The sequence below is a fragment of the Panthera pardus genome, unplaced genomic scaffold (assembly GCF_024362965.1).
Source record: "Panthera pardus isolate Hobbes unplaced genomic scaffold, ASM2436296v1 HiC_scaffold_25, whole genome shotgun sequence".
In the NCBI taxonomy this organism is placed as follows: domain Eukaryota; kingdom Metazoa; phylum Chordata; class Mammalia; order Carnivora; family Felidae; genus Panthera; species Panthera pardus.
The window spans coordinates 4,949,059-4,973,387 of NW_026526821.1; the positions used below are offsets into that span (position 1 = coordinate 4,949,059).

General features: G+C 51.5%; 1 protein-coding gene across 1 annotated transcript in view; it reads right to left on the reverse strand.

Annotated features, from left to right (window-relative positions):
• Nucleotides 1-5,109: 5,109 nt before the first annotated feature.
• VAPB (VAMP associated protein B and C) overlaps nt 5,110-24,329 on the reverse strand; it is a 57,951-nt gene continuing 38,731 nt past the window's right edge. The window contains exons 3-6 of the mRNA XM_053890104.1: nt 20,751-20,854; nt 17,328-17,408; nt 15,249-15,425; nt 5,110-12,279 (exon numbers count right to left, since the gene is read on the reverse strand). Of these exons, the coding sequence (XP_053746079.1) occupies nt 12,121-12,279; nt 15,249-15,425; nt 17,328-17,408; nt 20,751-20,854 (521 nt within the window). The 3' untranslated portion in view covers nt 5,110-12,120. The remainder of the gene's footprint in view (nt 12,280-15,248; nt 15,426-17,327; nt 17,409-20,750; nt 20,855-24,329) is intronic.

Here is a 24,329-nt window from a genome sequence, read left to right on the forward strand (position 1 = left end):
ACAGTACCTGACATGTGAATGCTCTTACACTTCTGTCAGAGTCTGGGGCTGAATTAATTATAAAGATATATAAGAAACTAAGAGGGGCGCCTGGGTGGCTCAGTCGGTTGGGCAATCGACTTCGGCTCAGGTCATGATCTCGCAGTTTGTGAGTTCGAGCCCTGCATCCGGCTCTGTGCTGACAGCTCAGAGCCTGGAGTCTGCTTCGGATTCTGTGTCTCTCCCCTCTGTCTAACCCTCCCCTGCTCACGCTCTGTGTCTCTCTGTCTCTCAATAATAAATAAACATTTAAAAAAAAAAAAAAGAAACTAAGTGGCTCAGTCGGTTAAGTGTTTAACTCTTGATCTCAGCTCAGGTCTTTACCTCAGGGTTGTGAGTTTAAGCCCCATATTGGTCTCCACACTGGGCGTAGAGAAAGGAAGGAAGGAAGAGAGAGAGAGAGAAAGAAAGAAAGAGAGAGACAAAGAGAGAGAGAGACAAAGAGAGAGAGAGACAAAGAGACAGAAAAAGAGAGAGGGAGAGGAAGGGAGGAAGGAAGGAAGGAAGGAAGGAAGGAAGGAAGGAAGGAAGGAAGGAAAAGAGAGAGAGAAAGAAAGAAAGAGATGAAGAGAGAGAGAGAAAGAGACAGAGAGAGAGAAAGAGAGAGAGGGAGAGGAAGGAAGGAAGGAAACTAAGCAAACAAAACACTGGGATTTAGTAACTTGGGAAGGGGGATAAAGGTTATATATAAAAGGGAAATATGGGGGCACCTAGGTGGCTCAGTTGGTTAAGCTTCCGACTCTTGGTTTCGGCTCAGGTCATGATCTCACAGTTCATGAGATCGAGCCCCGCACCGGGCTCTGTGCTGACAGCTCGGAGCCTGCTTGGCATTTTCTCTCTCCTTCTCTCTCTACCCCTCCCCTGCTCTCTCTCTCCCTCTCAAAATAAATAAATAAATAAACATAAAAAAATACTATCGACAATAGCGAGATTATGGAAAGAGCCCAAATGGCCATCACTGATGAATAGATAAAGAAGATGTGGTTTATACATACAATGGAATACTATTTGGTGATCAAAAAGGATGAAATCTTGCCATTTGCAGCAATGTGGATGGTACTAGAGTGTATTATGCTAAGTGAAATAAGTCAGCCAGCCACAGACAAGTATCATAGGATTTTACTCATATGTGGAATTTAAGAAACACAACAGATGAACACAGGGGAAGGGAAGGGAAAATAAGATAAAAACAGAGAGGGAGGCAAACCGTAAGAGACTTTTGCTTTTATTTTTTTAACGTTTATTTATTTTTGAGACAGAGAGAGACAGAGCATGAACGGGGGAGGGTCAGAGAGATCATGACCTGAGCCGAAGTCGGGCGCCTAACCGACTAAGCCACCCAGGCGCCCCCATAAGAGACTTTTAAACACAGAGAACAAACTGAGGGGTGCCGGAGGGAAGGTGGGTGGGGGGATGGGCTAGACGGGGGATGGGCATTCAGGAGGGCGCTTGTTGGGATGAGCACTGGGCGTCGTATGGAAGGGATGAACCACTAAATTCTACTCCTGAATCCATTACTACACTATATGTTAGCTAATGTGGATTTAAATTAAATAAATAAATAAAGTATAAGTAAATAAATAAATAAATAAATAAGTAAATGGGAAATATAATCGTAGAACAGACAATACCTTGCTGTGAACAACATTTAAATCTTTATCAAGCAAAAGGATACCGACAGAGCCAAAAACTGTGACATAACACTATGAGAGGGAGGGAAAGAGACTGTGTTTCAGACGGGGGTGGAGAGAAAGGTTATATTGGAACTAATCCTTACCTTCCTTAGAAGGAAAACTCAAGAAAAAGTAATATAGCCCCATGATTAAGAAATACAAATGCTAGGGGCGCCTGGGTGGCTCAGTCAGTTGAGCGTCTGACTTCAGCTCAGGTCGTGATCTTGTGGTCGGTGAGTTCGAGCCCCGCGTCGGGCTCGGTGCTGACAGCTCGGGGCCTGGAGCCCGCTTCGGATTCTGTGTCTCCCTCTCTCTCTGCCCCTCCCCCGCTCATGCTCTGTCTCTCTCTGTCTCAAAAATAAACATACATTAAAAAAAAGTTAAAAAGAAGAGAAATACAAATGCTAATAAGATTGCTGCCTGGACAAGCGGGAAGCAGGGCCATGAGGGTTACCGGCTTTCGTTGCGAGCCTGTGAGAACTGCTTTGCATGCGACACTATACACGGGACGGGCTTTGGTACAAGGTAAGAGCACCGCAAAACGCACGACGCGTGAAAAGATGCTCAGCATCGCGCATCACCGGGGAGATGCAAGCCAAACCCACGATGAGCTGTCACCTCACACCTGGCAGAATGGCTAGACTCGGGAGCACAAGAAACGACAGGTGTCGGTGAGGGTGTGGAGAAGTGGGACCCGCCCACACCGGGTGCAGCCGCTCTGGCAAGTAGGCGGGTTGCTCAGAAAGTTAAAACCAGAACGACCCTGTGCTCCAGCAATCCCACTACTGGGTATTTACCAAGACACTGATTCAAAGAGGTACGTGCTCCCCTGTGTTCACGGCCGCGGCGTCTACAAGCACCAAGTCACGAAAACAGCCCAAGCGTGTGCTGACTGATGAAGGGGTAAGGGAGATGTGGTGTAAAACGAGGGAACATTACGCAGCCATAAAAAAGAAGGGAATCGCGCCAGGTTCAATGACAGGGATGGAGCTAGAGAGTATAATGCCAAGCAGAATGGCAGAGAAAGACAAATACCACAGGATTTCACTCCCGCGTCGAACTGAAGAAACAAAACCAATGAGCAGAGGGCGGGGAGGGAGGGAGAGACAAACCAAGAAGCAGACTTTAAAAAAATTTCTTTTAACGTTTATTTATGTTTGAGAGACGGAGACAGAGTGCAAGCGGGGGAGGGGCAGAGGAGGAGGGAGACACAGCATCCGAAGCAGGTTCCGGGCTCTGAGCTGGGGGGGGGGGGGGGGGACAGCAGTTGCGTTTGTACAAATCAGACTCATCCTCAGTGTCTGAGACTGAGGGAAACACCGGAGAAAATGCCCAAAGCACCAGCCCTGAGCTGCCAGCCCCTCCTCTTTGATGGTTTTATCATTACGAACAGAAAATACTTTCTGTGCTTGGGAGTCACATTTAGGACCTTGGACAATGTGACTGCAGGGGGGGCGGGAGGTTGAAATATAACAATGGGTCTTGCCTTGACTTTCAAAAGCCCCCTGCCTTCTATACACATTTTCCTAACATTTTTGCAGTAGCATTAAAGGCACATTTTTCAAAAAGTCCATAACACGAATGTTGTGTTTCTCCAAGTTTTTGCTTTTCTTCTTTGAAGTGATTTTGCTTGTCAAACGCTGCTAAGAACACAGAAACAGAAGTTCTACTCGGACTCGGACAAGCCTCGGCTCTAAGCGCAGCTCCCGAGGCGGGAGGGGGGGGGGTTTCCGTTTCTGGGGGGTTGGCTGGGTCTCCCCCATCCCAGGACCCTGGCAACTTCCCCCGTGGCAGATGTGTCTCCTGACGCACTAGTGATGGGATGGGATACTAGTGAGAGAGAGAATATGCCAGAACGGCTCCTGCGACTTTTGGCTGGAACACACCTCTCTGCCACAGCCTGGATCTAACCGTCTAAGGGTGACCACCGTTTTGAGCCCCTTACGGGACCGCCCACGGTCTGGGCTGCTGAAATGTGCCTCATTTGTGCCATGTGTGAAAAGGACCCCTGGGAAGCAGGGAGAGAAGCTCATTTAGACTAACACAACTGTGACGCCGCTAGGAGAGGTCACAAATGGGAGCTCCATTAGTTGGCAATAAAGGATTATCTCCCGCTGCCCAATCCGTTCCTATGCACTCTGCAGCAAGTGATTTTCCCATTAGTAAAATACTGTACGTTTCTGCTTCCACCCTCACACATGTACGCCTTTAGAATCTTCATTTTTGCTCTTCTACGACTGGCCCTTTGCACGGTAAGCCTTTACTTCCTTTGAATTTCCACCATCCCAGATCTTCACGAGCCTGTTCAAAGGGCCTTTACACGTAGGAGAGGCAGCTCAGCCTCGTGCAAAGAAATGTGGGCCGAAACTAAGAAACCGTGCGCCTTTTCCAGACGAGCAAGGATGGAAACATCAGACATCGCGACGTGCTGGTGGCAGGGGGAGGCGGGCAGTGCCGGGACCACGAGCCGGAGCATCCTCCTTGGAAGACGACGTGGAAGTCGCAGACTTTAAAACGAGAGCCCCCTCTGACTCAAACGTTCCTCTTCCAGACCCGTCCCAAGCTACCCTTGCTCACGCAAAGGGGTGTTGCCATAGCCGTGTTTGTAGCAGCAAGACTAGAAACTACTTAAGGGCACCTCCACAGAGGGCTGGCCAAGTAAGTTAATTCCGGGCACATCACAGAGGGAAACGAGAGAGCCGTTAAGAAAATGCGTGTGGACACAACATGATGTCGAACAGATGACAAAGTCAAAAAGCAACAGACACGGCAGGGCAGGTAGTGTAACGCACAGGGTATGTGCACACAGACACACGGGCAGGGGCGATCTCTGGAAAGGGTCAAACAAGAAACTGGAAACTCCAGGAGTCTCTGGAGAAGGGCAGTCGGTTCGGGCCTCAGGGGGGACTCTGTGGTATCTTTTGGACTTGCGTGAAGTCTTACAGTCTGCGTGTGTCACTCTCCCGAGAGAAGTTAAAATGTCCTCGTTAGCGTCTTAAAAATACCGTCAGATGGAGAACCGTCCACCACTGTGAAAGACAGAAGTCGCCCCACCTCGCAGACTTGGAAGCCATCTACACCAGCCAGGACTCTGTATATACAATCAGTGACAAATGCCCCCCACCCCGCTCCCCCAGGAAAGTGCAGGAATGCGTGCCTGGCCCCCATACTGAGTCTCCCTGGACCAGTTTCCTCATCAGTAAAATGAGGAAGTTGACCTAAGTCACCCCTTAAGTCGGCTCCCGTCACGCAAAGTATCTATGATTTTCCATTTACACGGATTTTATGTTCCTAAGAGTCGGTGAAAGAATAAAGCGACGGGCTCTAGTGTGTTCTCTAAAGCATATCCGAATGCTCTTAAGCCATCCATTCAAAATAATTTTACACTGAAGCATCCTTTAAATATATTCAGAGCACAGAATTTATTGAACAGAATACGGAGACAGCTAGTACAAAAGTTTATGCCTCGGCCGGACAGGTCTCATCAGGCTGACACGGAACATGTAAGAACATGCTGTGAATGGCTCCTTCGATCAGGCCGCTGCAGAAATACATCTCCTTCCCTCCGGGAAACGTAAAGTCAGCCATAAAACCATGAATTTATTACATATCAGATAACCAAAACGTACGATGGGAAAGAGGCCTTTCCTGCACAAACTTTTAAAATGGATTCTATGTCAAAACAGGAAATAACAACTTAAAATACAGAAAAGAAACGTTAAGAACACGAAAGCATTCTAAGACGTCGCTTAAAATACTCGATTCCCAAGACGTTCCTGTACATCGAAGTCAGGGCAAAAACACACGCCACATACCGCGGAGAGAAAGACGTAAGGCAGACCAGGGACGGCATGTGCCATCGAAATGACTCTTTGCTCACAGAGGAGAGGGGAAGGTGAGGGGGACCTTTAAACAGACCACTCTGAGTTTCTCAGAGGAAGTTTCAAATGGCAGCAGTTTATAAATTCTTTAAGAAAGGAAATGCGAGCCGCAGAAACGAGAGCCAAATGCATTTTGCCGTCTTGCGTGTATACAGAAGCTTGCGGCACCTTACCGAGGCTGCTTACAAACGGAACACACAAAAACAAATCGCTCCCATTGATTACCTCCTCCGCATCTCCTACAGTATCTAACACACACAAGGTAAACGGGTAAGTGGTTGCCAGATGAGTGACTGTTGGAAGCGGGCGGCTCTTGTACACATGGTCTCAGTATCGCAGACAATAAATTCTGACCTTTGAATCCAAGAGTCAATGGGAAAAAATATCCTTCTATGAATGCCGCGGGAGAGGGTAACAGCTGAGTGGAGTTTACTTCTAAGATAACAAAAGAAAGATGGGAATGCAGGCATCCGGCTCTTCAAAAAAGAACCAGACCTTGTTCGTATCGCATGGAAGACCACGGAGACGACGTTGAGAAACATGCATGCTAATCTACATTCGTTTTTAAATCACAAAAAGCGATGCATCCTTGTTAGCCGTAATGAAACCGTGCTGAGATATCTGCTGTGTCTACCCTAGCCGGTGTGCACTGAAGGGAAACGCGAAGTCAAAGGCAACCTGTTTGGCTGCGGCGGGCCAAGGCGTTGGGTGGGAGTCAAATGAAAGGCTGGGGCGGCAGCCGGGCCTGCAGAGGCCGGGCTGGGCTCCTGCCGCTCGTCAAGATGCAGTGAGTGTCCGTCAGTCCTGCACCCACGTCCATTAGCCAAATGATTAAATATACGTCAACCCTGTGCTATATAATAAAGTAATTCTAATAGGGCATTGTCACAGGATCAATGTTTCCTGGTTTCAAAATAAACATCAGCATTTATCTAGCAGCAGAAAACTATTATCCCAGGGTACTGTTTTATTCAACTGACATCTTTTAATCAAAGCAATCCATATTGTGGCAACATTCCAAGGTATCGTAATTGCAAATATCTACGGCAAGTTAGGTAATAGCTGTATTTTGGTTGCTGGCTTTTTCTGCCTCTTCTACAGAGTCGATGCAGACATTCTGTGATGAATTAATTCCATTAGGGAAAACATCGGAAGTGACTGTATGACTCGAGACCACGTCTCACCTGCCTCCACGGGTTCCCTTCTAACTATCAGACGCAACCGTTCGTGTGCGTTCGTGTCTCCTGGATGTTTCTGTAATGAAAGCGAGTAAAACGAAACCTTGTTTTTCAGCGGCACCGATGTAGCTGAACACCCCCACGGAGGGAGGTCTGGATCCCCCCCGGCAAGGGGCGGGAGGCCTCGTGCACCCCAGGTAACACCCGGGGAGTCTGAGCCCCGTGGACGGGACTCGGGCGCAGGGGTGAGCCGGCTGGGGGTCTCGCTGGAGACGCATGCTCACAGCCTTCCGGGCCTGCCTCTGGGCTGCTGCCCCCCCCCCCCCCCCCCATCAGGGTCTGCTGTGACTCGCTCCCTTCCGTGACTTCCCGGAGAAGGGCAGCGCTGACTCGGGGAGAGGTCTGAGCCTGGCAGCTCGGTGGTTTTCAAACCCCGGCGGGCCACTTCCGGGATGCCAGTTTTAATGAACTGCCCTCGCTCCGCATTTAATTTACAAGTTATGTAAAGCCTCCGCAGAAAAGCATCCTCGCCACTGCCTCGCCGAGACAGACGGGCAATTTTCTTTCTACGGCCCCCAAATTCATTCCCCAGGAGCATCAGGCAGAGATCTTCAGGCGATGAGAAAATGGAAACACGCGCATTTCTGCACCGCCTGAAGTGTGTTTAGTTTCAAAAGGAAAAATAAAACGCATCTCGGCGAAGCTCGCTTCGTCTTCAGAATGAGCGCACAAGCTACGGAGGCGAACACATCGAGGTGCGCGGCCGGTCGGAGCGGCCGGGGCAGGGAGAGCTCGCTCAGCAGCCTTGCAACACGACTGCTCCGAGTGGGACCCGCTCAGAGGCAGCCTTGGTGCCAAATGGGAGGATCTAAGCACTCGCTCGACTCAACCTCTCGGAGGTTCCATTTCCTCGTGTGCACAACAGAGCCCCCGTGCCCCCTGGGTCACAGCAGTCGGGAGGATTCGGCTCCGTGGCGGAATGTACCGAGCGGAGGGAGCGTCGCAACAGTGGCAACTTTCTCTAAAAGGCCCCTATCAAAGCGGCTCTGAGGAAGGCTACAAAGAGGGGAGGGGAGGGGGAAGCCACCTACAGATCCAATCAGGCCAGGGCCACCCTGAGGGACCCCACTTTACGTGCGGCACGTGTGGTCTCCGAGCTGCCCTTCGGGTACCGGAGAGTAATCGCAGGCCGCGCCAGATCTGTGCACGGGGACCAGGGACATCCGTCCACTGTTCGGGGGGCTTTCTAAATACGAGTCCGTTTCTGCTGGTCTTTGGAAGCATTCGCTTCCAGCCAGCGGCAAACACACCCAAGCTTAACCGAGACAGGGCTGCCCAGAGTGCTCGCTTCTGACAACTCCAGAGTTTTGAGTCGGTCCGCCTCCAGCCGGCCGGACTCAACAGAAAGGGGCCGGGGAGGCCGCCCGAGACGCCCTCAGTGAGCTGCCATCGCCAGCAGGGGGCGCAGCGGCCTCTTCACCTGAGAAGGGCTGGGAGGGGGGCGTTACTCAAGGGTTCAAGGTGACTGACGCCCAGGTCCCATCTCTCTCGTTTTTTCCTTTTCAAACCAAGAATTCCACAAACCGTAACCAGAAACTTGTAAATGGTCCAGTTCTTTAGAGAAAGGGGCTGAAAATGACAAACGCTGTTGCATTTTGGCATGGATTCTGAGTTTGCAAATATAAAGATTTGTGAGTGCAAAAAATATAGGCACCATTTGAAAAATGTTAAGCTACTTACATATGGTACATATGCTACACACACACACGCACACACGCGCGCGCACACACACACACACACACGAGTTTGTTTTCAAATTAATTTGAAAGGCTATTTAGCTCTGAGCCATCACTGCATTCAGTTATATCTGACTCAACACAGCCTGCAAGTCCGCGCTGATATCTTTCGATAGCAATTCTGTTCCTGGGATTTGTTTGAAAGCGTTTAGGTTTTCACGGATCACTGGAGGTTCCTCATTTTTCCCCCTTCTGTGTTATGTAGGTATAAGCCGTCTCTCTAGGCATAAACTGTCCACTGGTAAAAATCAATTTTGATTTTATCAGTATTTATTACTGCTGGTGCCAGCAATTTAGAAGACTAGGGAGGGAAACGAAACATGCAAACTAGGAGAAGGAAAAAAATTAAAGCCGGGTCCTCATACCTACAAATAACACAGCCTGCTGTCTTCAAGAGGTATTTTGGTACTGTGTGGAGAGAGCTTAAATTATCAATTTAAAAATTCAATCAATAAAAATTTAGAGGACTCTCTTATTGCTTACATTGCTTATGTATTTGTGGGCTTGGTGGCAGGTCCCTATGAGGGCACCGCTCCCAGAGGGGCTGGAAAGCGGTGCCCGAGGGCAGGCGGGGGGGGGGGGGGGGGAGGGGAGGGGTGGCTTGCTTCCGGGCTGGCACCCCGGCCGGCATCAGCCCTGCCCGCGCCAGGCCAGTTTGTTCTGATTACCTCCTCTTGGGGCAGGACAGACCCACGTCAGGGGAACACACATCCACCTCTTTGCCTTTCCTCTCATTCCTTCTCTTCTGTCATTCCCATCTGAGCAAAAGACACTCAAAAGGTGCGTACTCCTCCAGGTTCGAGATCTTGACTGTCTGTGGCTCCCGCTACGGTCCCAGACCCTTGGCAGTGCTTGCCCCCCACACACTCACCCTCTCCTGACACGCCCTTCACCAACTGCATGGTTCCAGGACATCCAGTCTGCCCACCATCACCCTCCGTCTCTCCCCGGGGAGTTCCCTTCTTCTGCTCAGAAAGTTCCATAAACTAACATGCGCTCACCAAATCTTAACCTCCAAAGGAGAAAGAGATTTTACAGGATGATTAGTCAGAAAGAAGACAACTCTGGATCTCAAATTCAGATTTTCAGCTGTGAGCAAAATGCCCTCATCTTTGAGAAGCTGAATGCTGGCTCCTACATATACATGAGACACTAAATCGCTTTGCAAGACCCAAAACAGAACGGATATCCGAGGCACTCTTTTCAAGAACTCACTCGCCCCAGGATGGGCACGGGCAGACTCCAGCCTCACCGGCCAAATCCCACCAGCCGTTCCTGTGAGTGAGGTTTTGTGGCAACGCACAGCCACGCCCTTCGAGAACAAGTCTGCAGCCCTCTGCTCTAGAGAAACGGGAACAGCTGGAGACTCTGCTGGTCACTTCCCGTCAAGGCCATCGGGTGCTGCCAGCCACGAAGAGTGGTTCGCTGCAGCTCCCGCACCTGGACAGACTGGAGTCCGCTTACAGAAAACTCACGGCAGGAAGCGTCTCATTCTGTTCCGGAAGCCCCCGGATCCGCACGCACGAGAGAAGACGGGACACTAACTTCCACTCGGGCGGCCCTCCACGTCGGGCGCTCTCAACGCGGTCTGACCAACAGGTGTGTGGCTGAGAAGCAGGGCCACTCCGTGTTCACCGTGAGCACTCGGGACGCACAGGAACTTCTCGTGAAGACAGAAGCTACTTACTTACTCAGCCTACAGGCATCCAGCTGCCAGGCTTGAGGTCCCTGACCAGACCCCCGGAGCCACAGCCAAGGCCCTTGCGCCCCAGCCAAGTTCAGGAGCAATGTGACTCAAGCGAATGACTTCTAACGACCTTCTTCCTTTTGACGGATCTGTCTTTTCAAACCCACCCACTCCCTGGAGCCGCACTCAGCCTGCCTTTCACTCGTCTTTCCTGCCTGGCTCCTTGACCCAAAGGAGAGTTCTTTTCCTCCCGAAGGGCAAGGTAATGGAAGGGCGAGGGTGACCAGTTGCTTAAGATTTTCAACAGTTTTATTTTTATACTTTCAGTTGAAGCCAACGCCACACGCGCGCGCACACACACACACACACACACACGTATATAGCTATATCTATATTTAAATCATTAAACATGTATTTTCATTGATAGGGCTCATTTTAAAGCCAACCTTCCAATAACAAAATAATAACGAGGATCACAAAAATAATAACTTCCCCTCTACAGCAAAGGTGACAAAATGACAAAAGAACTCTTAATTCTGGGGCTTTATTTTAATTTTTTTTCTTTTTAAGATGCTACATAGTCGAACAGAATTGGATTGGTCTTTTATGGCATAAAATTAATTTACAGTCAAACTCTCAATAACTACTTGACGACTATCTGAAGAGCCTGTGGCCCCTCTCCCGGCCCCCACCCAGCTGGCTCCCTCTCCGCCACCACCCTGCCGCCCCATTTCGGGCCAGGGCCACGCGGGAAAGGTCAGGACCAGACTCGGGGCGCACGTGCTGGAAGTGTAAGTGGTGGCTGAGGGACAACGAAGGAACAGGAAAGAACGTCGGCTACTCTTCTCCATCAGAAAGGGTGACAGAGTTGACCGCGGATACTAAGAAAAATTCCCTCTCGGTGACGGCTGTCGTTCGTCTACACAGAGAAACGCTTCGTGGCAGCTGTTCCCCAACGTTCACAGCACCCCCGCCTGCATCGACGCGCAGAGCCCAGAGCCTCGGGGGGGGAGGGGCCCGCAGCCCTCCGGCAGCACAGGTGATTTGGAGGCCACAGCATTAATCATGATCTCGTGGCAATAAGGAAACATGAGAGGAAATACATTAAATAAGTTAAATATGCGTTACACATCTCTGAAGAACAATTCCATCTCACTACATGAACCAACAGTAATTCAGCTTGGTCCCTTTAAGAGAACAAAGCATTGACTTTAATTTCCAAAGTGGTGGGTCAGTCGGTCACCGTCCGCCTCCCGCTCCCGACGGGCAGATCTGACGCTGCCACAGCACAATTCTTCTGGCTTCTGACCCTGTTCGTCAGTCCCAGGGAACCGACGGCCAGGGCAGAACGTGGAGAAGCAGCCCGGGGAGCGAGGGGGGCGGGTGGGGGGTTGCTCTGGGGAGGGGACGGCCCTCCCCACCCCCACCGCACCGGGCTCCGGCTCCCCTGAGGGCCAGCACCAACCGGCAGGAAGACTGTCTCGTTCTAAGAGAGGTAATCAGTCCAGCCACACGTACCAAGGCTACAAATGTTTAAAATGACACTTCCAACATGCCATCATGGTTTAATCACGGTTTCCCTTGTCATTCACAAAGATCATTATGTTCCCCCGATCACTTACTATACATTTTTAACTTTCTAAAAGATTGTTACTTTATAATTTGTGTGTGTGTGTGTGTGTGTGTGTGTGTGTGCGTGTGTGTGTATGTGCACGCGTGCGCACGCGTGGGGAGGGGGTAATTTAAAGGCAAGACCTGTGAGATGTCATCATACATTAACTTCTTTTGACACATGGTTATGATAAATTCAAACCCCACAGAATGGCGGGCCCGTCAACGCAGTGTGCCACCCTCCGCCTGCCGCGTCTACAAGGCGATCTTCCCTATGATCACACCGACAATGAAGAACAAAACCACGAGAGCAAGGAGCCGGGCGCTGAGGCCCTCCTCCTTCCCAGCCGTGGCTGACGCGGGGACGGGGCTGTGGCTCTGCACCGTCTTCCTCATGCGAAGTCCGTCTTCTTCCTACGGAAGCAAATGCACACTTTCAAAGACAACCCAAGGCCCCAGAAGCAGAAGTCAGCTGTACAGTTTAGCAGAGCAGGGTGGGCTTTTAAGCACAGACTTGGATCACGTGGTGTGGTCCAGCCTCCTCACTTTTCAAAGGGAGAAACTGAATCCCACAGAGAAGAAGGCACTGGCTTGAGGCCAGGGAGAAAACGCTGCCAGCAGCCGGCCCCTCTTTCCTTCTACCCACCTACACGAGGCTGCCAGTGTACCTTTTTATACCACACATCTAAAGCAGGGCCTCGGTTCCCCGTGACTTACAGAGAAAAAGCTCCCGACGGGGTCCGCCAGGCACATCTGAGACCTGGGACCACCCACCGTCCTGGCCGCGTCTCCGGGCCACCCTTCTACACCCGACCCCAACCCTCTCTGTCCTTCTTCCTCTGATGAGCAGTCTTCCCTGCTCAGGTCATCAATGTGTGAACGACAGGCATTTCCCGAAGCACAAATCTAAAAAATCACAAGAAGCTACACAGGTAGGGGGCCCACAAGGCTTCCAGTGCAGAGCTCTGTAGTTGATGAGTTACATGGAGACTGCTGGATAGAAAACAATGGTATCTGGAATAATATTAAAATGTGACACAGTTTGATCAATGCATCTCAAATATTTTCGACTTAAAGCAAGGAATTCCCGCCAAAGGAGCGACATCCTTTTTCACATCTCTACAGACATTCGGCCACACTTTTCCCTCAACTACGTAGATATGCACAGAATAGAAACCCTTTCTTTCTTCACTGATCCCAAGGCCCAGTGCACATTCCTCAACAGGGCATGCGTCTCTCTACGTGGTCCCCGGCGTGCCTCCGGCTAACGACCCCGTCTGCTCATCCCCAGACTCGTAGGTCCTGGAGACAACAGGCAGCCAGCCCGCCAAGCTGACTCTCCAGGCACTTGGGGCCATCTCTGCGGGACCACTCATCAGTCGGGTCTCCGGGACCCGTGTCCGTGTCTCCCCAGCGACCCCGGTCAACGGGGAGCTCCTCCACGGCAGGGACAGCTCACGTATGCACCCGCAGTGCCGGGTACAGGGGAGGGCCTCGAGAGATGTGTTGGCCAAACGACAGAGGGAAAGGACACAAAACAAGAAATCGGTGTTTGGCAGGATAAAGAATCTTCTAGCGTCAAGACTGGTCTGCTAGTATTGTGAAGATGTTCTGCTCACGGGGCATGGCCAACACCACTGCACAGTGATGAATGAGCGGCGTTATTCGATTAACTTCAAAAAAAAAAATGGGCACAGCAAAATACAGCATTTATTTTATTGGGTTTATATAGAAGCTATTTCTACCTATTTATCACTTTAAACGTTTCTGAAGAGAAATACACTCAAGGAGAAGCTTCAGGCAGATCTTAGATTTTTAGCCAAAAAGTAAAGTGTCAGCTTCATAATTTACTCCATACTAAAAGTTACTGAATGAGGCACATCAAGATTCCTGCAAAGAAAGAAGATGATGCCATTTTCCAGACACTGTCAGTTCTCCTGTATGTACTACACTGTCAGCATGAAAGAAGGAAAAGTCAACTGAGCTGAATTTCTCATGTGCATCTGGTGCCACGGTAGTTAAAGAGCGACAGTCCAGGGCCTGGTTGGGCAGCAGGACCGAGAAGAAGACAACAGGCCGGCCTCATACTTAAGCTGCAACAGAAGTTCCTAGGATCAGATGCTCAGAAACCTCTTCAAGACCCAAGACCCCCTCTGAAACACACATACTCTTAAAGCCAGAAGGGGCCTCAGACACGTTCTGTGAGTGGAGGCCCAGGAGACGCCGTGACCACCACAGACTCAGAGCGGGTCAAGTGTGAGCGCTCACTACCACAACACGTGAGGGCTCCGGGGCCAAATGAGGTACGCCCTGCCTCCCCCCTCCCCCACCCGTGCAGCCCGACCCTCTAACGCCAGTGCCGACCCCTCCGTCAGCATCCGCCCGCCGGAGACTCGGGGGTCTCCTTCTGTGGGCTCCACCTGTCTGCCGTGACAACTTCCTGTCTCCGAGCTCCTCACCACATTAGTAGTTTGTTGAGACCCTACTGCCCAGACCCACGTAGAATCTCCAAAATCCAGAGTGACGCCTGTGTTAAAACAGAGTACAGGTCAGTATTTACCCTCCTAAAAAAGGGCTCTCATCCAGTGGGGGTGGAGTAGGATTTGAAAATGTGAAGTCAGGATACCCACTGCGGTTTTGTTTTTAATCTCAGAATTTATCTTCAATTTATACTAGTGGGAGGATGACAGAGGCTTTGTTTCTCAACACGAGGACAAGAGTCTGCAGGCTGAAGCGGGAGAATGGGAAAGATGGGGACTCTGGGGCACACAGCCCGGCTTCTCATCTCACTGACCGTGTGATCTCAGGCAAGTCACTTAACCTCTCTGTTCCTCAGTTTCCTCATCTGTAAAGTGGGGATGATGATAATCCCTACACTTCACCAAAGGGTTTAGAAGATCAAATAAATTATAACACACAAAGTACAAGGGAACAAGAATTTGAATAGCTGAGAAACTTCTGCTCAAGGGACGCTGGTTAATTACAGGGCAGGGGGGTGGTTGTTCAGAGCTCTTTTGAGAACCTGATGAAAGCCACAGACATCTCTCCCTGAGGAAAGAACGTGCAAATACAAAACAACTCTACAAATTCAGGGATTCATCAACTTCACCACCCAAGACCACAGGAGGAAAGCCCTTGTTTTCTGCAGATTGTCAGGAATAAAATACCACTGGGGCACCTGGCTGGCTCAGTCGGTACAGCATGCGACTCTTGGTCTTGGGGTCGTTGAGTTCGAGCCCCATGTTGGGTGTGGAGATTACTTAAAAGACTTATAAACTCTTTAAAAAAACAAAAAAGAAAGAAAAGAAAAGACAAGAAAAGACAAGAAAAGACAGAAAAGACAAGAAAAGACAAGACAAGAAAAAAGAAGAAAAAGCCATTACCTTGAATTGCTTGTTCTCCTCCCGCAGCCTCTGAACTTCACCTTGCAGCCTCTTACACTCCTCCATGACCTTCTTAACCTCAGTGTCATCCAAAGAGGAGCTCAGAGCTTTAGACACCGTCGGGGTTTCTGTCTTGGATGCGGTTGTGGGTATGATTTTATTTATTTCTACATCATGCTGTTCAGAAATAAATGAAAGCCCAAGTGTCACCAACTATGTAATAAAGGACTTTTTTATGCAAAGTAAAGTAGTTCTCAGCAAACACCACACGTGGTAGCGTTTCATCCACACTGTAAAATGCCACATTTATTTTAAAAATGGATCACTTTATCTAGTATCTTAATAATCTAAAGCAACGGGGCCCCAGAAATTATGGATGAGGGCAAATAATGAAGTTCGGCTGAGACTAATACTTCAAAGAAAGAGGAAAAGGGCCGTGCATACCGCACTAGCAAATCCCCGCCATGCAAACAGTAGCGTATCGTAATCGTACAAGCTCAGGGGTTCCTGGCCACGAGTTACTGTCACCAGGAAGCCCTGAACATCCCCAGGATGGGCTGGGACGGTGGAGGGGGGACGGGGGAGGCCAAGGAGAACGTGACACCGAGGGCGATTTACGTCACGAACTCAGAACTCTGAAGCTGCGTTGCAGGTGAAACGAGCTCGGCGTCTGTGATACGCCAATCCAGGGACGTGCGCGTCCCCCACGTCCCGGCCAAGACGGTCACGACGGCCTCCGGAGAGTGCCCGGGGCGGGGATGTTCAGGTGTGCCGGGGAAAACAGAACAGGCGGGGACCAGCGTGCTGAGGGCTCCGTGCGGCCCCCGGAAAACGACTGGCTCTCCCTGTCGCACCCTCGGGCTCGACCCCTCGTCTTCCAGAGGAGAGGAGGGGTTCCTGCCAGGGCGCCCCCCCACCCCCGCCTCCACAAAGCTGGCTCGGCACAGGGCCGGGAGCCGAACAGCGATGCCGACCTTACCGGGATGTGCAGCGGGAAGAGGAAAAAGCAACAACAAAACAGCCCACTACCCATCCGAGAAACAGGATAACGGCAGTGGTCAGTCACTGAGCAGGAAGAAAATACTAAGCAGTGGTGACACGTTATCAACAGCATCCCTGGACGCTGCTGTGGACGATGTTAACAATGTGAGCGCTTCGATTTCCCAACTCCAGCTATTAACAGCCAGGGCAGTTGAATATTCTGTGTGTTTCGAACAGTGCTTTTAATACAACTGAAGCTTTTCTGACTAGGTTGAAGGAAGGTCCAAATTAGCACTTCGGATACAGTCTTCTCTTCAACTGGCCACAGGCAAGGGCCATGACAGGCTTGTCCCTTGACCTCCCAGAGAAAAGCCAGTCGACAGCTTGGAGGAAGCCGGTCCTTTCAGCGACCCCCTCCGGCAACACGGGGGGGGGGGGGGGGGGGTGACTCCCAATGGAGGCGATGATTCCGCCCCCACCCATGCACAACGGGCAACGTCTGGAGACACCTTTGGTTGTCACACGAGAGGGGGGACTACTCGCATTAGTGAGCAGAGGCCAGGGGTGCTGCTGAACAGCCTACAAGGGCCAGGATGGGCCCCCGGCAGAGGAGGACCCACCCCGATGTTAATAGTGCTGAGGTTGAGAAACCCTAAAGAGGCAGGAGGGGGAAGGGGAAAGAGCGGACGGACAGGGAGACCCGCGACGGAGGTCTGTGGAACAGAACCCGAGAGCCTGTCCGTCAAGCACCATGATCAACGGCAAATTATTCCCTGTTTCAGACTCACCCACTGTTTTACAGCAACCTATAGCTTTGCCAAGTCAAAGAAGTGCTTTAGGATTTAGGACATTGCAACGGCCAACAGGTTGCACTTTTTAAGAAAAAAAAAATTGTTTCAATTAGGTGTCTTTCTGCAAGCCTCTCAAAGGCTGATTTCCTGGAGGCCCGCTTACTTGTTGACTTCGGCTTATTTTTTTCATCACACGTCAGAGGAAGGAAAATAATTTGCCAACTTAAATCTTGGTTTTGTAGGAGATGGTATGCAAATAAGCATCAGCTTGCAACATTCAATTATTGTTAACCGTAAACATACTTACTGGTTTATCATTTTCTGCTGGCAATTCAAACACACATCTAAGTTTTGAATCCATAAGGTCTTCCGGTTTTGCCTCCTTCCACTAAAACAATTTAAATTTAATAATCAAGATATTACAAAGCTGCCGGAGGAATGATTTTCTTCCTATAACTGACAATTTCAGAAAAACACGCTCAATGAGGAAGCCCTGACGTGTATCGAATAAGGAACTTAGGTCTGCAGAGATTTCAGTAGTTCTAACGACAAGATTAAACACACAGCTTTCCCCGAACGCTTATCACGCTTCACGAGCCCAGTCCCGCCGCCCGATCCCTCCACACCAACCAATGCTCCTCCCTGCTGCTGCTCTATGGGAAGCGCGTGGAACAGAGACGACTGACCATCACCGAAGGAAGAGGAGTTGTCTAAATTACGTCCGAATGACCGGAGGCAACTTTGGCTCTCCTCAGGAAGATAAAATGGACTTTGCGGGACACACCCTTCGTAGAGAGAGGCAACGTACACTACCTGGGAGTGGACTTCGAACCACACTGCCCACTACCAACGGGGCACAGCTAGCAAGCCAGTGTCCGGGTGGCCCCCCACTCCCTCCGGCCTGCTGGTGGGAACACCTTGCCGGCTAAATCAAATCCATGCTCTGGCATGATGTGCTCCTGGCTCGATCCCCCTCCTCCTGGCAGCGAGGACGGGAATCCCAGGGCATGCTGAGAAGTGCAGGCCAGCACGGCAGGACGTTTACACTACTCCCCCCTCACCCGGGACCGTGCAGGAGGCAGCCAGAGCAACAGTGGTCGCAAGAGCCAGCAACGCGCCAAACGTCAGAGCGGCCAGATGCATCGGGGCAGGTCCATTCAGTGGAACCGCACGCCATTCAAATGATACCAGAGAGTGTTTGCTCGCACCGAACATTAAGTGAAGAAGCCAGAAACAAGATCTTAAGTTTGTTCCTCTGTACGCACACACGAGCACACGTCTGCGTGCGTGCGTGTGTGTGTGTCAAAAGAGCATCAAGCAAGGATCACCGCTGGACGCTGCAACCACCGGGTGAGGGCGAGACTGCTGGCGAGCAGGACGTTCACATGGTCTCCAAGTACCTGATTACTCAAGGGTATCACAGAGTACCTATTCCCCAAGGGGCAACTGCGCTTGGACGCGGGGACGCTGGCAGTCACCTCGCCATCGCAACCAAGTGATCCAACTTAGCATCACCAATAGAGGGACGAGCCAGCACTCCGTGCCTCCTGGTACGGTGCGTACAGGATGTCACTTACGGAATATTCTTGCCAAAACGCATTTAACCTGAATGTGATCGTGAGGAAATAACCGAACAAGTCCAGAATGTGGGGCGTACAACAAGCTAACTGGCCTGGACTCTAAAAACTTCAAAGCCACGAAAACAAAAAAGGTTGAGAGTACTCTACTAGACTAAGAACGACTCCAGGCCTGTCTGGAGTAACTGGAAAATGCTGCATCAGGGTCCTTCTGCTAGATAATATGACTGAATTAACGCCAATTTTCTCAGCCAGGGGGACAGTGCTGTGGCTACGCCAGAGACTGTCCCCGCCCTGAAGCACGCACGACCGAAGAGTCGTGAAGCCTGCATCTTACAACCAAGCGGTTCAGCGAAAAAAGAGTTTACAACAGAAATGAAGCAAATGTGGCCAAGTGTTAGATGGTAAATCTGGGCAAAGTTTATATGAGTAGTCACGATATAATTTTTTCTACTTCCTGTACATCAAAACACACACAAAAAAATAGTTTAAAGAAATGGCACAAGGCTCTCAAAAACAGTGGTTAGGTCGAGCATAAGCAAATCTTTTAGTTTTAGTTACTTTTGGTTTTAGTTTTGCTTACGTGTGTATTTCCACGGCTTCCTACGATGGACATTCCCTAGAAGAATTTTTAAGTCTTATAAAAATCATCCTAAAGGGAGCGAAACGGGGGCCTGGCCTACGACGGCCCTCAGACACGGCAACTCTGGACTCCGTGCCCGGTGGCGGAGACACACAGCACGCTGGGTCCCACGGCAACGGAGTCAGTCGGGTTTTTAGCCCCATTTTACAGGTGACCAGACCCTAGGGAGAGTTAATGAAAACTGCCCGCGGCCACAACGGTAGGAAAAGGCAGGACTCAGCTCCACACCACAGACGCCCAAGCCCACGCTCTGGTCTCTGAGCCATGCAGCCAAAGCCAAGCAGAACACACTCTTGGAGTCCCCAGCGTCCCATCTGCCACGAATTTCCTCGCTCACACAAATCAACGTGAAGTGACACATCACGTTCTGGGAGACAGAAGAGAAAGTAGTGAATGCCTCAACAATCATTCTTAGGAAAAGGGGAAGATCGCCTATTATCACCAATCTCTCTCGAACCTCAAAGTATCTGGCTTCCCCTTTATTTCCTGCCCCAAACGTGAACATCCACCAGGATGGCCAGTAATGCTTTTCTAAGACTGACCGAAAAGGCCGAGCGGTGACACTGGGACGAGGCGGGAAGCTGTGCGTAAAAAGCCCTCGGCACAGAATTTTGGAAGAGAAAAACCACAGTGCCGTGTGAGCCACCGCAGTCTCACGTCTGCAGGCACACCTCGGGTGACCGGTCTCCTAGCCTGGGCTGGCGAGCTGGAAAGTGATGGAAACGTTGAGAGAACCCTGCCCTTCTCTCCCATCCGTGAGGACTGGCCAGTCCGGCCTAGCTGGGGCGGTGGCCCAGGAGGTTATCCACACATGATTCCCATGGCACCAGAATGCCTGCTGATTCATTTAAATGCGTAAGGAGCCTATTTTCAGGAGAATTCCCATCATAATCTTTTCAGAAAACCCAGTAATATAGTATCACTTCTTTGTTTTATAAAAACAAAGCCATCTTATTTTTACCAAAATTAGAGACAGAGTTTAACACGTATTGAAGCAGAGGAAAATGAAATGAGGGAAACAAGGGAGGCAGGGGGGGAATCCATGCTTACCAGAAACAAGCAAAAACTCAACCCTTAAGCATCAGAGGACATTTAGCATCCCACTCTCTCACGTCCCTCTGGGTTCTTGGGGGAGTGATGGGGAGGACACGGTAAGAAATGTCCCGTATAATGAGAGGTATCCTTTTCTGTGGGGGATGGGAGGGGAGACACATAAAGGGGAGGGAGTCCTCAAACATTCAAGACACCATCCATCAGAGCAAGGAAGTGCTGAAGCTAACGGATGTGAAAGTCAGAAGAGTATTCTGGAAAGTTCCATAAAAGGTGAAAATCAAAGTTTGAGAAAACCCGGAAAGGCAGTCAAAGTACAAACCTCCTTGAAAACAACACTCCCCTTTAAAAGCAATGTTGACACATTTTGAAATGCATGCACCCAAAATTCTGCACCTCATCATTGTCTTTGCATTGCCGACAAACAAAAGAAAACAAGTAAGAAGCATTCGGTACTTACTACTGCTTCCATATCAGAAGTGTCAGTTGGAGCAAACATAGACTGAACCATAAACTTGTGTTTACTTTTCTCATTGGGATCATAATCGAAAGGCTGTAACATCACTGGGAAAGAAAATATTTCATTAGGAGGGTCAGAGCTCGGTTAGCAGCAGCCATTTGTCACGTTCAAACCCGCATTCCGGTCGTACAGCAGCTTACCAGGGCTCTCGCCGAGCCTCCCGACACCCAGGTGAGCTTAGCAGGGCAAGACGACCGGCGTCTTCTCGGCTCTTCTGGGCTCAAGCCTGAGATCCAGAAAGGCCGGGGGCCTCGCCCCACGCCACGCGGAGGGTAGCGGCACAGCCGACTCGGGCGGGGGATTCGGGCCTCCCGACCCCCAGTCCGCCGCCCTTTCCCCACCGTGCGCCTGGCGCCGCGTCCGCCACGGCCCTTGCGGGACAGGTGAACCGGCGGAAACGGCACCTGCCGGTGGTGCTCCGGGGAACACGCCCAAACCATCTCTTCAGGAAGTGAAACGATAATCCAAGACATTTAAGTGACTGTTGAGTTTTAGCTTTTCTCTGCCCCATTTCCCGTATAAGGCATTCAAGGTAGCGCTGCAAATACGATCTGGCCGATAGGACGTCAGGAAATGTTCACGGCCCGCACACTCACAGCGAGGGGCAAACACCACCTGGGTGCACCCCACATTTTCTCCCCAAACCTGGAGGGGCCTCCCAGAAAGGCTCCCTTGGCTACGTCACACCCACTGCACTGAGGAGGCCCCTTCCCGTTCCCACTGGCTTCCTTAGAACCCACCCTCCTCGTTAAATGGTGGCGGCTTTATTTTTGTTTTAATTTTTCTTTTATGTTTATTTTTGAGAGACAGAGAGACAGAACGTGAGCGAGGGGGGGAGACGCAGACTCCCAAACAGGCTCTGACGGCACAGAGCCCGACGCGGGGCTCGAACCCATGAGCCGTGAGATCGTGACCTGAGATGAAGTCGGATGCTCAACCGACCGAGCCACCCAGGCGCCCCAAATAGTAGCGGCTTTAAAATACAGCATCTGCTACAAGGCTCTGGCCAAAGCACACACCTGGCTAAGTCCTCCGACACACAACCTCTTCACACGCAGGAAAAGGCATCCGGACCCCGCTAAGAGCCGACGTGGACTCGGCATCTCCCACGCGCAGGAACCCGGGCTGTACTTCAGGTCTACTATTAGCTCATTTAGTCTGTGCGAGGTAGGTACCGCTCCGGAAGTTGTTTTAATGCCCGTTGCAGGCGAAAAAACCGAAGCACAGAAAGGTTACCCGACTCGCCCGAGGTCACAGCACGAAGGGGCGGACGCTCAGAGCGGGCGGGCCTCCGCCAGCGACCGAGTCCCCACCCACTAAGGGCGCCAGCCGCCGTCGTTCTCCACCGGCACCTCTGCCGCGCGACGCTCCCCGGTGTCCTCCTGCCTCTGAGCCCCCCTCTGAAGTGCCATGACCAACCGCCCCTGCAGCCGAGAGGGGGCCCGCGTCCTCCACCCTAGCTTACAAAGGAAGAGCAACACACGGAAGCGACTTCCTCAAAGCCACGGTGCCAGGAAGCAGCACAACTTCTCCGAGGGGCCAAGTGCAAGCCAGCACCCCCTTCGGCCACACCGGTCGCTCCAACATGAGGCAGACGCACACCCTGCACCCCAGGAGCACCGCCACGCACCTCGCGAAGGACCGCGACGGAGAGGAGAAACGCAAACAGCTCGGCCATTCAGGCTGCGGAGGCAGAGTCCCCTCCCTCTCGGGGACACAGAAAGTCCACTGCAGTATGACAGCACGGGCGGTCACCCGGGCGGTCCCGCGGCCCGCATCACCCATCTGAGTGCTCTGAGCGACAGGAGGCGTTACCGGGAAACTTCTTCAGGACAAAAATCGATAAACGTGCAAACCTTCTTAAAAGTCAGGGCTTACGCACACACGACATCAAGTCTAGAGCCAACAAAGTTGTCCCGAGTACCCCAAATTCAGCATGACCATCAGCGGGGAGAACAAAAGGTCACTTAAAACACAGGCCACTGAGGTGTAGGCGCACGGTTCCCTCGCGAAAGAGCAGTCCTCGCTGGTGGCTTTGGGCCCGGACGCAGCTAACTCCCACCCTGGCACCACTGAGCTGGCAAGGGCTCTCCTGAGGACAGACCTGGGGGGTCAGTCCACACGTGGGCTTGACATTTAACCTAAGGGACAAGTGACCAGACCAACGGGTCAACAGCACAGACTCTTCTCTTCAAAGTTCAGTTCCCATCATGCTTTTTCCACCCCCAAGACCACAATGAGGAAAACCCACATTATCAACTAAGGAGCCAATGTCTGCACAGGTACCGTCATCCTTCTTGGACGGGGGCTGTCAACCTTTTTTGAAGCTGGGTCAGGCTGCAAACTACTGTCAGATGTTCATTGTTAAAAAGTAACGTGAATCAGGTTTTGAGAATTTCCGGTTTCACGTGGCTGTGACAAAGTCATGCTTTGCTATTCTGTCAGGACAGGAAGGGAGAGAACTGTGTCCTAGACCACACTCAGACTTCCAGCAGCTCACAGGCTCCAGGAGCAAAACCTGCCTCGCCCTTGAGACGGCACTTTCTCGGCTGTGAACGGCCCCCCATCACCCTCCAGCACGGAGACCGATGAGGCTGAACCAGAATGATCTGTAAAGAGCCCGCAGTGCTCAGGAGACGACAGCACTCAGAAGACACTGCTCATCTCAGAAAAGCTGGCCTTTTAGTTCAAGCTCCAGTGGGTCACACGTACACAACGGACAGACGGGTCCAGAGAACCCGAGAACGCCCTTCCACCCACAAACAGCCTCGGAGACACCTGCTGTTCCCTTTCCTTCTTCTCCCCAGTCCTGGAAACAGGGCAAGTGAGAAGCAAGAGCCAAGAGACCCGCATGTGGATTCTAGGCCTGCGCTAGGCAAGACTGACCTTTCCACCTCCCCGCCCCCACCGCTCCGGTGGCGTCACAAGGTCCCAGGAAGGAAAGAAAGACGGCCGCGCGGGTGCCTACTCCCTACCGGGCACCGCAGAAGGCGCGCTTGCATTACTTCTCCCATCCGGTCCTCGCGACAACCCACCCAAGAAGCCCGCGCTTCCCCCCAGACAAGGGCTGAGGAAGGCTGACCGGTCTCCCTCGGACCCCACGGCCGGCAGACTGACGATGGAGCCGGCACGCCAACACTGGCCTCGCTTCCGGAGTCAGATTCCACACCCGACTGCTCAAAGCACTTCCACAGACCGAAGCCCCCCCCCCCCCCCAAGAGGTGATCCAGCAGATCAACGGCGTGGTCGTGGTAATCCCAAGATGTCCGTCCCCGTGCCGGTGCGGAGATGCTGAGATCCGCAGGGCCGGCCGGGCCAAAAGCAGAGCAGAAGCAGCACGGGGCGGGGTCTCCGTGTCAGGTGTCCTGCACACCGGCAGGGTTTTTTAAAGGCCATTTTCCCTTATTAATATCCTGGACGAAGCCGTAACCATCACTAATTTTACTAAACCTCGACCCCTGACGACACATCCGAACGCTCGGCGCGATGAAATGCGAATGCGCGCGCAGCACCCGCTGT